The 13,573-nt window shown below is 42.2% G+C and overlaps 1 protein-coding gene across 1 annotated transcript in view; it reads left to right on the top strand.

Annotated features, from left to right (window-relative positions):
• Positions 1-13,573, top strand: part of TENM2 (teneurin transmembrane protein 2) — a 966,597-nt gene that overhangs the window by 868,733 nt on the left and 84,291 nt on the right. The window contains exon 17 of the mRNA XM_045027903.1: positions 1,171-1,317. Coding sequence (XP_044883838.1) covers positions 1,171-1,317 — 147 coding nt within the window. The remainder of the gene's footprint in view (positions 1-1,170; positions 1,318-13,573) is intronic.

Genomic DNA, 13,573 nt, shown 5'->3' with positions numbered 1-13,573 from the left:
ACACCCTAGTGAGAGGTTTTGAAGCACAATGATCCTGTTTCCACTGTAGATCAGATCATTTTTTCTATCTCCATTTGTGGCAATTCTGTCCTCTTTCTCCTATTTATGCCACCCACCCCCAGTCTGTATGTAATGTGTGAGAGAGGTTTGTTGCCTGACTTTTCCATTCAAATGAGGAGTTACTGGAATGGCTCAGATGTGGAGTAAATAGTGTAGTGAAGAACTATTGCCACCATGTTTGTATCAGGCCTTGAAGGCTTCCCCCCTTCTTCCTTCCTCTCCCTTCCCACGCTTTCATTCCCACTCAGTGGGAATTCTGTCTGTTTATTTTCAATAGGTATTCAGGCCAGCTACAGTTCCACCTACTGTGACAGTTTCACCTGTGGGAAGTAGATTGACAAGTTAAGGTATCCCATTATCCATGAACATTTGGTTGATACATACAGGCAGCCTACCAGGTAGAATATTTCAATCCCAATTCAGCTCTACTAACAATAAATAAGAGCACAGCTGAAGGCAGTCACACTATACATCATTTGTGGGATATCCCTGCTATGGTGTCTCTTAGGAAAATATAACATGCTAAATCCTGACATGAATAGGCTTTGTAATAAGTAGCTAAGTCTTTTAAAGGTAGGCATTTAAACCCGACTTCTAAAGAGAGGTTTTTTTAAACAGTTTTGCTGGAGGTTCTTTATATTCCAACTTTATGTTAGGAGAATCTCTGGAGGATTCTATAATACATATAAGAGGCACAGGGCATGTTGTCATCTTTGTTTTAAAAAATTCTCCTATGTTGATCTATATGGATGGAGGAGTTATTTTATATAAAAATGGGCATAAAATGAGGATTTGATCCTGTGTCAGCAGACTGTCAATTCTGTCCATAACAATTAAAAATTAACCCAAGATCTTAATGTTTTTGGGGATCCAGTTACATATCACTTGAATGTGACCCTTGAATACATACTTTTTATGAAGGTGTGGGCTAAATATGAATTTCTTCCCTACCTTTCCCCTCCCCACTCAGCACCAGTGAGGGTATTTATTTAGCCCACTAGCTGAAGCTGCTTTTTGTATGCACAATGGTATTGTTTCACCTGCCTAGAGCGTAGAATCTTAATGTGAATTAGTATTTCTAGTACTTATCTTCTTCATTTCTTTAACCAGATGGCTGCCCTGATTTGTGCAATGGCAATGGGAGATGCACGCTCGGTCAGAACAGCTGGCAGTGTGTCTGCCAGACCGGCTGGAGAGGGCCTGGATGCAATGTTGCCATGGAAACCTCCTGTGCTGATAACAAGGATAATGAGGGAGGTGAGCAAAAGTCTTCCCATTCCCAGTCCCTAAAGAACAGAGGGTTATATGCACTTTCGTCATGAGTCACTTTACTACAGAAAGGCCCTCTCATACTATTGTCAATATTGTTGTTACATTTCCTTTGAAACAAATGAGATGGAGAAAGCTGTGTCCTTGTGGAAAGATGGTGTGACCTGAAAGGCCTCCTTTTGAAGACAGAGGACCAGATTCCGCCTTGGTATAAACCCCATCGCAGACAGTGGAGTTTACATCAGTGATGAATATGGCCTAGAATCTTAGAAGTCAATCCTGCCCTCAGATATGCAAGCTCATGCCACCTGGTGAATTGTAAGATCACTAACTATGCATATGTGCAGAAGTGTAATAGCTGATTTATCAGGATATTTAGCAACATTTATTCACCTTTGTACCAGAACCCAAGGTCATGTCCTCATATGCAAAAACCACATAAGTCGTCATAGCTCACTGTGTCATATTTCACTGCCCACATGAAGAGCTGTAAAGGACTGGATCAGCTGTGCTGAACAAACCTATCTGTATTTACATCCAGAGGTCTTTATTCAGTTTTCACTCTGTCCTTACCCAGGCAAACTGACATTAAGTAAATTATGATTATGGACTTCAGGATTTGGTCCAACATGGTTTTCAAGGAGGGCTGCAGTACATCTTGTTTTCTGGAAACTTTCATTGTAGAAACTTCCATTGTAAATCTTATAGAATTTAGAGCAGAGAAGTTCCTAAAAGCTGTACAATGTGGATGTCTAGTCTCCTAACAAATACATTGAGTCATTCATGAGAAAGGGGAGAAAAGACCTCTAACATCTGTAAAATGCTGAGATTTGTGGTGCAGCAGGTTGGCTAAATAAACAAGGATCCTCAGAAACTGTCTTGTTTTTCCTGAAATAACTTTCTCATCTTGTTCCCTACACTTCTTTTGATTGCCAGCCATAGAAGCTTTTCAGCTCTCTCCTTTTCTTCTGATATTCATCAGAACCAAATATTTCATGTAGCTTCTTTTCTTCAGTCTACTACTTTTGGTTGGACCTCATTTATTTTAAAGAGCACATCTGTTGTGTACTGATGAAGTATTTCTTCTGGAGCAGTAGCTGCCAAGAATGTTTTGGTTGTGGTATTTCCCAAAACTTCAGGGAGACTCATTCAACTTCAGATAGAGATCATTCAACTGATCACCCCAATTTAAGAGTTACAAGCCTCAAAGACTTTGCTCACAGAGAGCATTAAAGTCAAAGAATATATAAAATCCATATGTTAAATGACAGAAATATAGTATTAATCATCACTTGCAAGAAGTGTGATTGTTAGTGCATCTTATTTATAGCCAAAGGGGAAAGGGTGCAGACTGCCTTTACATGTGGGAAATGTGAGGTTTATGAGACTTGCAGACCATCTGGCCTCTGAACACTCCCATGCACACTCAATCTATACAAATATTTTCTAGCATTGTATTCTCTTCATCTGTTCCATGTGTCACCAGTTGTAATTGATTATAAATGCTCTATGTCATCTACTATAAGCTGATGGAAATGTGCAAAGTGTTGTTTAGAGAGGAAGGATCTGCTTTTGTGTTCTCAAACACGATCTAGCCTGTATAGAAAAATCCTATAAAATAGATTCTTTACCATCTTATAGAATGTAATAATTATTTCCCTTCTATAGAATTTTATAGGATAGTTAAATTTATAAGGATATAAGTCTATTACATTCTGTTTGTGTGTAGAGTAATCTCTATAGAACCATATTACATTTCTGTAGAAGTCTATTATTATTTTTATTATTATTTATATGTTGCAGTAATGTTGTAAAAGTTCCAGCCAAGATCCACTATTGCACTAGGCACTGAGACAGCAAGAGTCAATCCCTGTCAAAAAGAGATTATAGTCCATATAGGCAAGAAAGACAGAGGGTGGGAAAAAAGAAATAGTATCCCCATTTTACAGATGAGGAACAGAGGGCTAGAAAGATTGAGATTATAATTATCAGAAGGACTCAGCGCCCACAACTGGGGCCAGAATTTTTGAAAGAATTTAGCTAGATTTTCAAAATTGCTCAGCACCCTGGGTGCTGGCTACTGTGCAGTTTTGAAATTCTGGCCATTTCATTTAGTGCCTAAATGGGAACTGGATTCTTTGGAAAATCTGGTCCTGATTGCAAGTACTGAGCACTTTGGAAAGACTGCCTAGAGAGCCAGCCCTGCCCTGGAGCAGGGAAGGAACTACATTTCCCAGCATTCCCTTGGCCTCTATCAACAGGAAAGGGAGAGGGAAAGAGTGGGGAAGCTGAGACCCGATGTGCTGCAGCTTGCTGTGAATGGAGAGCTGGCTGCTAGAAGGGAGTGGCAGTGTGAATGGGGAACAAGTATGCCCAAGGAGTAGAACGCTTTGGTCCAGATATCATCCTCAGAAGACTTCCCCAGACTGGATTAGGGATGCTGGTGTGACCCCGCCTGGCAGCCCCCAAAGAAGGAACTGGGTGGAATGAATAGACAGGGCACCTCTCTATCTGAAGCCTAGCAAGGGAGGTATGTGGACCCCACCAGGAGAAGTTAAAATGAAAAGTAAGGGAGGAGAGGCTCTACTAGAGGACCTGGGCAGCTTTAGGTACAGTACCAGGCATGCAGGAGGATTTCCACTTCTGAGCCATGGAAGCAGAAATTGACTTTTCCTTTCCAGATTTAGCCAATATTCAGAAAGGGAATCTAGCACCTACCTTCCAGATTTGAACACCCTCAAAATTTAGGAGTGCTCAAGCTGGGCAGCTGTTACTTCATTTCTCCCAAATCAAATATACTGATCCACTGTACTTTGCTGTAGAAAAAGTAGGATAAAATTGAGCAACAAATGCTGGGGTCTTCCCAGTGCTAACTGGGAATTGCTATTTTCAACAGCCATTGTTTAAAAAGAAGACAGTGATATTGCATTGGCAAATTCCCCACAGAAATGAAGAGTGGAAGAAAAGAATAACAAAGGCACCTCAACTTTTCCTCATTTATGTAGGACAGTCTTATAATATGGATCAGATATCCTCCAATCACACAAGCTGAAAATTGTTCCACTTGACTGCAGTTCTGTAACCATGCGGGAACCAGTCCTGTCTGTGTTCTGTGCACACCCAAAATTCCTACTGAATTCAGAAGTGCATTGCTTTTGTAACCATACTACCTGATATTTTCAGGTCTGGTAAAATAAGCAGGTTTACGTTTAGTAATTGGGCAGAAGGCCTCTCAGAAAAAGTTAGGTGCTGTAGGAGGTGTTGCTTATTCACGAGGTAATGTGAGACCTTCCTATTACAATAGTAAACCAGTGCAGTATAGAATGCACTTTGCTTGTAGAGTCTAGAATGGAGTACGTTGATTTTAGACGCAGCTCATTAAAGACAATTAAAAGACTCCCACTTACTTCAACAGGCTTTGGACAGAACTGGTTATACACATAGTAACTACACTGTCTTCACAGAATCCTGGTCCCACAGCGGAGGGGGGCCATGTCAGCTTCTTGCAGAGCTGATGCTCAGGGATGGGAACCTCCTGACACTCCAACCTCCAAAATCATTCAGGTTGCACTTTCTGCACGATTATGTGCTAGCTGAGGGGTGGGTGGGACTTGGTGGCCTCTGCTGCAGGTGATGGGCATCTCAGGTACTTAAAGCCATGGCCTAGAGGAGGGACACTCCTAACTCCAGAGTCTGCAGCTGCCTAGGGCCAGCGCTGAGGATTTAGAAACCCTAGTGCTGCCATTGCAAGGTTCAAGCATGCTCAGCCTTGGAATTGCCACCCCTTCCTTGACTAGTAGCTGCAGCTATCTAAGGCTGGCCTGTGGCAATTGGCTGTAGCCAGAGAAGCTGCAGGTGGCTCTCTGACTACTGGGGTCCATTAAGCTAGAAGCGGATAAAGAAACTGGAGTTAACCTCAAGGAACGGAGGTCACCTGTAGGAAAGGAATGTCAAGGGGAGCAGGGGAAAGAGGAAGCAGATCAGGCTTGCAGGAGGAGATTAGCCCCAGCTGGCTAGGGAGCACATCCAAGGTAGAAGGGAAACAAGCATGGGAAGAGGTGGTGGTGGTGACCAAATAGTAGACTCTCATGTAGATGGGAGCAGAGGGAGAAAGGCTGGTGACTTCAGGTTCCCAGGGGCTAAGTCCTCACTTTGGGGAAATGGTGTTTGCAAGTGGCTTGCTCAAATGGCAGGATGGGTGCTGAGGGAGGGATTTGTCAGAATTGATCCGGTATCTGCTAGCTGTGAAACTTTATTGAGCTGAGACCAGAACCACATACAGTGACTGGTGACATAGGGTGGTACTGGAGACATGGCTATAGACGGTCTGAATGAGGAAGGAAATAAATCTATGGGGAGTTTCTCCTGATCACTGTGAAATTATTGCTCGCTGTGGACACTGGTAAACCCACATGGATATACAGCTTAATGAGAAAAACTGGGGGCTGAGGGAACTGTGTATGGCAATGCATATAGTCATGCAGAGGTGTGTGATCAAAATGAAAAATGTCTCCGAGATTCAGTACCAGGTATACTATGGCACCAATGGCACTGCCAGACAAGGCCCACACTCGGAGCCCACAGCAACTACATGGGGGCCCACAAATATGTTTGGCGCCAGGGCCCACAAAAGATTAAACAAGCCCTGTTCTTGCCTATTAAATGTTTCTCATTCAAGAAATGAATGCTTTTAATATAACACATTTTGTGTAATCTACAGGATTATTTAGTAATTTTTCCATGGGTTTTTCTTCTATGTCCAATGCCTGATGATTTCTCTCAGTATGTGTGTTCCTTTTATTTTGTTTTCTTATGTCTAACTTCTAGAATTAGGTATACCCAGCTGCTCATGAGAAAGATATTAAACTGTAATGCACCAGGCTCTCTGTAGAATGGCTATTAGATAGATCCACATCCTTACCTAGACTGGATTTTCTTGTCACATCTAAAGTTGTTGGGCCAAATCTACATGTCACTAATGTCAGTAGGAGTTTTGCCAATGGCTCCACTGGGACCAGAATTTTTCCCTTTGTTTTATAATCTATTTAAGTCATAACATGAGCTCTAATTTTTTTCCAAGAAGGAGAAAAATCAAACTACAAAAGATTATACCTGATGTTTCCCTAAACTTTTTGAGACTAAATTCAGTTGTCCTTGAAGCATGTTATTCCCAGAAGTTACACATTGGTCCTTGTCTCATTGGGAGTTGTGCATGATTGTTGCTGGTTTACTGCCATATCCTGCAATCAGTATGGGAATTCTGTGGCCCTTAATCACACGAGTGCAGCAGGGATCCAGGGAGGGTCTAAGTCTCTCAGCAGTATTTCTTTTCAAGGACTCTAAGTGCTTTTCTACAGACTCCAAGTGTAGCCTTGGGAAATATTTCTATTTTTATCCTGACTACTCATGGATCAAGTTCAGACATGTGCTTAATCAGGTGTTTACTCTGATCATGTTCGGATCTGCAGTGATGCTCAGATAGCTTTGTCAAAAAAGTTTCAAAGGCAGGGTTTGGTTTTGTTTTTTTAAAGGAAGAAGCCTCTTAACAGATAGGATTTTCCTGGGACCAACTCCCTTTTTTTAAATCTTTTTAAATTGTGGTGCTTTTGGGTATCTTTAAAAAAAGATGTTTGAAGTCCATTAAAACACTCATTGTGGCCACTTTTAAATTTATTCCTCTTCTTAATCAAGCCCCGAGTAGTTTAAATAGTTATTAAGCATCTTTGGTAGGGGAATTATAGTTATTCAAGATTATATGTAGGAAGTTTAGGTATTAGAAACAAAATTTCAGGGATGGCAGAAGGATGCATTTATTTTTAAATTAATTTTTCTTTTGGACTTCCTCTGTTCTGTGAGCAGTTGGACTGTATGTGAGCCCATTCAGTGGTGTCTTTCCTCTTCAATTTTTTAAACTTCTGATAATTAGGATCCTTCTAAATTCTGAAGTGGTTATAGTGTATCGATACAGTCTACATGAACTGTGTATGTCTTGCCAAAGAGCACCCAGAACAGGGATCAGCATCCTTTGGCCCATGGCCCACTAGGGTAAGCCCTCTGGCGGGCCGGGCCGGTTTGTTTACCTGCTGCGTCCGCAGGTTCGGCCGATCGCGGCTCCCACTGACCGCGGTTTGCTGCTCCTGGGCAATGGGGGCTGCGGGAAGCGGAGTGGGCCAGTGGGAGCCACAATCGGCCGAACCTGCGGACGCGGCAGGTAAACAAACCAGCCTGGCCCACCAGGGGGCTCGCCAATCCCTGACCTAGAAGCAAAGTTGTCAGTGTAGTGGAAGACAAAACTCACCCTCTTTTTCTCCAAAGCAACTAGTTCCAAATATGAGACAAGCTAAGGTAGCCTTGTCAAAATGCAGGCAGGTGAAGTGTTGTTAACTTCTTTGATGTACATTACCCTTGCCACAGAATGCTACAACCTCCTCTCATTTTCTAGATCAAGACTTTCCACAATAAGGCATTCTCTGAAATAAGCAGTGAAACCATTAGTAGAAAACAGTGCCCATTTTCATCCTAGAATCTGGCATTTCAAATATTGAGACAAAAATATTTTCTGTATATGTTTCTACATTTATTCATGCTGGGTGAAATTCACCTTTGTTTTAGGGGACTCAAGTGGTGCAGAGGCCATGAGTGAAGTGGAAAATTTGTCCATCATTCTGCCAAAATTAATTTTTGGGTTTTGGTACCAGTTTTCTGCAGGAATTATTCCAGTACTTTGAAGTTGTAGCTCAGGCTGGCGTTCAGGCCCCACCCTGCTCCATAGGCTTCAGAGCCCAAGCTCCAGCCCGAGCTGCAACTTCAAAGTGCTGTCTGCACACCTGTTTTTAGAGCACTAGCGCAAGCCCTGCTATCCCAACTCTGTCGACCCAGACTGGGAGGCTTCCTCCCAGGGACTCTAAAACACTGTGCTGCAACAGCTAGCAGAGCATTCTTGTCTGTCTTCCTTTGCCTTGTGGTACTTCAAAAATGTGAATGGTCTCTGGAGAGTTTGGGATTTTACTCCTTGTAAACTCCAGGCATTATATGAACTCCTGAGGATTAAGACACCCAAGTTTGAAAGTGCTGGCCTTAGCTTAGTTTCCCTGTTTGTAAGAGGAGGATAATAATGTGTATGTACCACCCAAGAAGACAGTGAGGATTATTTTGCTAATGTTTGTAAAGTGCTTGTAAAATTCAAAACCTTGTGTAAGTACCAAATACTGTAACAGCTCTTTAGCCTCCATGTTGTTTCAGTCACTTCTGTGCTGGTTTGTTGTTTCTGGGTTTGTTGGGATTTTTTTTTTATGATGATGATTATTTGGTGCCCATAAAATGCTGAACAAATAAATAGCAAATGTTGTATGAAGAGTGCTCTCAAATGTTAAATATCCACTAATGCCTGGGTGAGAAAATGGATATGTTTTCATTGTGCTCTGCTCTCTGTAGTCTGCAAGTGCCCCAATGCAGTTGGCAGGGATCAGTGGAGCAATGAGGGTCAAGTTAGCTTTGAGGCCCACCATGACGGCTGACTGTCCACTAAACTCTAAAAACTTTGGTATCACACAGCCTTGTAAGTGAGAACTCTCTCCTGGTCTGAGCCAAAATCAGCTCTTATTTTTTCCAGAGGTTCTCTCCTTCCCAGGGCTGCTCTCCCCAAGATCTTCTCTTCTCTCCCCTTCCCCTAAACTGCTCTTACCTGGATCTGCATTCTTGCCTTTAGTCTTCTTTTTTGTCATATTGCTTGCAGACGTCTAATGCTGCTTTGTATGTCTAAGCCCACCAGAGCTTTTCTTCTGTGATGCCAAATTGTGGCTGCCCTGAGTGGGTGAGCAAGATGTGTGAGAACAGAGGTAGCACCTTTCCTCCTCTGCACCCATGCAGGAAGCGGCCACAATGCTTGTATTCCCTGCACTCTGTGCTGGGTGGAAGGGTATCTAGCACTGCTAGCTATACTCCATTTCTAGCAAGGGGGAACACCTCTCACCAGGGGAGAGGAATGCTAAGGAGAGCATAGTAAACATGGTCCACAGCTGTAGAAAGTGCTGCTTTACAGTGGGCTCCCATTTCCACCACCATCCCCAGCCTCCTAGGGGCATTATGCCAGCATAACAGTTCCCTCAGCCACAACTTACATGCTACGTTCTAGGCTATGCCCCCGAGTATTTGACTGTCTCTTGGAACCATAATTTAACCCTTTACTTTCCATATCCTTTTATATTTATTTTACTTCTTTTTATAGTTCTTACTGCCAAGGTACTTAAGCGCTGCCTTTGCAGAGAGGAAAAACAAAATGGACAAAATAAAATCAATGAATCAAATGAACAGCAAAATATTATAGGAGTGAGAAGAGGGGTTTACATAAAGCCTCAGAGCTGGCTAGATTCTGCCTCTGACCAGCTGGCCAGGAAGTGAGTTCCAAATGAGGGAATCGCCCCAACTTGTTACCTTCTGCTGTCTTCTTTACAAACTGAGCTTCTGAATCCATTAGACTTTTGTGCTAAATTTGCTTTGGATTGGAATAAGGGTGCAGAGAATATGAGTAATCAGGTAACCCCAAAACTGACTGTGCCCTACCACTGGTTATATTTCCTCACAGAACACACTTCATCCAAAAGCTTAATTCTCCAAAGGCATTGAAAAAAAACCCAACCCAAATCACAACAGATGGAGTATAAATGTTAAGTAGAATACAATGGAATTGAATCCACACTGTTTGCTGGACAAACCAGGTTTTTCTACTTCTTTTCTTTTATAAATCCCTTTCCAAGTTAGTTCTAGTTTAGTGACTCAGGGCGAACTTCTGCCCCTGGATACGTGCATACACCATTCCAGTGGGTTTCGTAGAGAGTTGCGCACTTCTCATATTTTGTCCTTCGATATGTTGCTGTACAGCTGTAACACTCACTATGAAACGCAGTCAGTGCTAATGCTGCTTGGCACAATAGACTAAAGATAGTGAACAAGAGAAAGTGAGTTATCTGTTCCAGTGTGAGGTTTTCTTCAGTTCAAGGATGAAATGAATTTCTGGAACAATACAATGTTCTGGGCAATGCATTTGACCTATTGAAAGGCTGTGTATTTGAGTTTGCTTAGAAAACGTCATTTCTGAAATTAAAGAAAGAAAGAAACTTGCCCTTCTGAAATAAGCATTTGGACAAGCTTTGCTTTTAGAGAACTATGAATCCTGTGATTTGATACTGCATCAGGCTCGTGACATTTAAGATAATACAAGTATTTCACAGCACAAAAGCAAATCATGTAATTTAGCTTGCCTCAACAAGCATTGCCTCAGCAGGGGTCTCTAATTCAGCACAGACAAAAGATTTTATGAGGTTCTCAATACAAATACCCACAATACTCTGGGAACAGAGAGACTCCCTAGAGTCAATACAATGGACATAGCGCACATAGTCATATTTAGACTATCTGATGTACTGAATACTTGAAATCTGTTATTGATAGTTTTGGGGGAGAAATATTGTGCAAACTTTTAATAAACTTCAGTGTGGCATCTCTGTCAAAGCTGGCTTTTAAAAAAGTTTAGCAAGAGCCAGTGAATCTGTGTGTGCGCACTTGTGTGTGTGTGTTTAAATTTAATAAAGTAACTCGGGCATGTGGCATCTTCAAAGCATCTTGCTAAACAGTAAGTAACTGATCCTCACAATAGCCCTGTGGGGTAGATAACTATGTATTATTATACTCATGCAAGTGATGGGGGAAACCAAGGCAGGGAAATTAATGCTTATAGGTGCCAAAGCTTGCACAGGTACAGTACCCCTGGTGCCCAGGCACAAGTTGCAGTTGAGTGCACATGTTTTTTTTTTAAGATTGGTTTTGGTTATAGCCAAGTTTATGAGCTCTCTGGGTCTCTCGTGCTCCAAGGGGGTGTGGGTTTGGAGTGTTAATTTCGGGGTGAGAGCTCAACATGTCTTCCAGGGTTCTCAAACATGACTCAGGTGCTGTGGACATAGTTGGGTCAGAAGCATGATTAAGTTAGAGGGCACAAATTTAAAAGTATTCAGGTAGTACCTCCCCAGCCTTCTCTTCCTCCCTCCACCTTTTGCTCCTTGTCACAATAATAGACATAGCTTTCCTCTGAGTGCATGAACCCTGTGAATCTGTTGCCATCATCAGAACTAAAATCCTCAAAGTAGGCAAAGAAGGTGTAGCTCAGTGGCCCCACCTGCTACACACTGACCAGCAGAGCTAACCGCTTGCTGAGAGAGCTTTTCCTGCACTCCAAGAAACATTGCACCTGGAGGGGCTCTTCTTAGGGCCATACTGCTCCTTACCATAGGTTATGGCTTACACTCTTCTGAAATATACCCTCTCCTCTGAGTTAGGTTTGCAGTTCTCAGAGCATTCTGACTGGTCCATAGCAGGCCTTTGTCAGGGCTTAAAATGGAATCATATAAATCCATGTAATTGTATACAAACATTTCTTTAGCTTGGTTAACCACCAGCTAATGGGGGAAATGCCAGTCTGTAAAAGTTTGACATATGTTAACATCAAGGATGGTGGGGAATTCTTTAGCACAATTCATGTGTGTATAATTAGTAGTAACAGGTTCTTGTTATGAAAATGAACATTTAGGCTGAATCTGAAGGTAAAACTTAGTGAAAGTGAGAAGTATAAGTCTGTGGAATAGTCTCCCTGGGGAGAGGGTCACACTATTCCATGGGATTTACACTAGAAAAATATACTGTAGGAAATAATCCTGCATTGCCAGGGAAAAGGACATGTCTTTTGATTATCTGACAGGTCTTTTCCATCTCTCACTATAATGGCCCCATTCACTTTGGCATATTGATGCGTCACAAATTATTACAAACTACATAATTTTCCCTTACAGTCCTCAAAGAGACTTCTGCCTTCAGGACTCTTAGTAACTGCATCCTTCTCTCCCTAACCTTTTTTAGAAATATTTAGCAAAACACCCTAACTGAAGAAATCCTCCTGGGACTATACTCTGAAGGTCACCAAAGCCTGGCTTGGGTGAACTCTTAGAGAGCCTTCCACTAAGCATGCTTTACAAAGTTTTATTCTGGAAACAGATAGCAGGAAGTATCCTGTTGATTTTAGCAGTTGGGCATAGAGGAGAGAGATAGTACTTAAAGTGCTGGCCCTGTGGGTATTCACGGTAGGTGTGCATGCACTCTATGCTGCTGGGACAGGAAATTCTTCAATAGCAGTGTCCATTGGCCTGTACCTGCATACTATGCCTCCTTGTGCTGTGAACCTAGGGCATAAGTATCAACACAGACCAGCCACATCTTCAGTTCCTCTTCTGCTTGTGGTTTAGGATGGAACCCTTGTGTGTCTGCGTTCTCTTCTTCCACTTAACATTTACCTGTAAATAATTGTAAATATTTATTTTTATTCTTTCTTTTAGCTACTTAGTTTTAAGTCTTGTGGATTTGTAGAGAGAAAAGGTAGGTGTGGTAATAGCTTTTATTGGACAACTTCTGTTGGTGAGAGAGACAAGCTTTTGAGCTTACACAGAGCTCTTCCTCAGGATGGGAAACTTAATCAGAGTGTCACTGCTAAATACAAGATGGAGGAAAGTGGTGGGGGAGCAATTGGGGGGAGTTTAGTGGGTTATAAACTGTTGTAATAAGCCATAAACCCAGTATTTAAGCTTCCAGGCTCATCTTTTGAAAGTGTTGTGCAGGTTTCCTTTGAGGATGAGAACTGATAGGTCAGATATAGAATGATTGCTTTGTGAAAAGAGTTCACCAGTAGGTGTTGTGGTGTTTTTGTCTTATCATTTTCCTGTGTGAGTTCATTTGAGAGTATAGTGATTGTCTGGTTTCCTCCACATAGTTGCTATTGGGGCATTTAGTGCACTGGATGAGGGAATGCCACGTGCTAAGATAAGCATATGTAGGACCCATGAAGGTAGGTGTGGTGCTCTGAGGGTTTCTTGTATATTGTTGAAGTTGATTGTGGTATCCAGGAAGTTGATGCCGGGTGTCAGAGTATTCCAGATAGAGTTTAATGGACAGGTGGTGGATGCTGAAGTTCAACAACCAATGCTTGTTCATTAAATACTCTCTGGAACACTCCCACCATCTTCCCTCCAGACTCCTCAGCCTTCTAAAAAGGCATTTTGTTGGATCAAGAGCCAACCAGTTGTTCTGTCACCACCTTCACCCCTGTTTGGCAGTCCCTAGCCCATTTCCTTCTACGATGGCAGACCTTAACTTTGGACAAATGGATCTTGGACATTATTTCTACTGACTATTCCATTGCGTT

The sequence above is a fragment of the Mauremys mutica genome, chromosome 8, assembly GCF_020497125.1.
Source record: "Mauremys mutica isolate MM-2020 ecotype Southern chromosome 8, ASM2049712v1, whole genome shotgun sequence".
Taxonomy (NCBI): Eukaryota; Metazoa; Chordata; order Testudines; family Geoemydidae; genus Mauremys; species Mauremys mutica.
The sequence above is the reverse complement of the archived record's forward strand: the minus strand, read 5'-3'. Positions and strand labels throughout refer to the sequence as shown.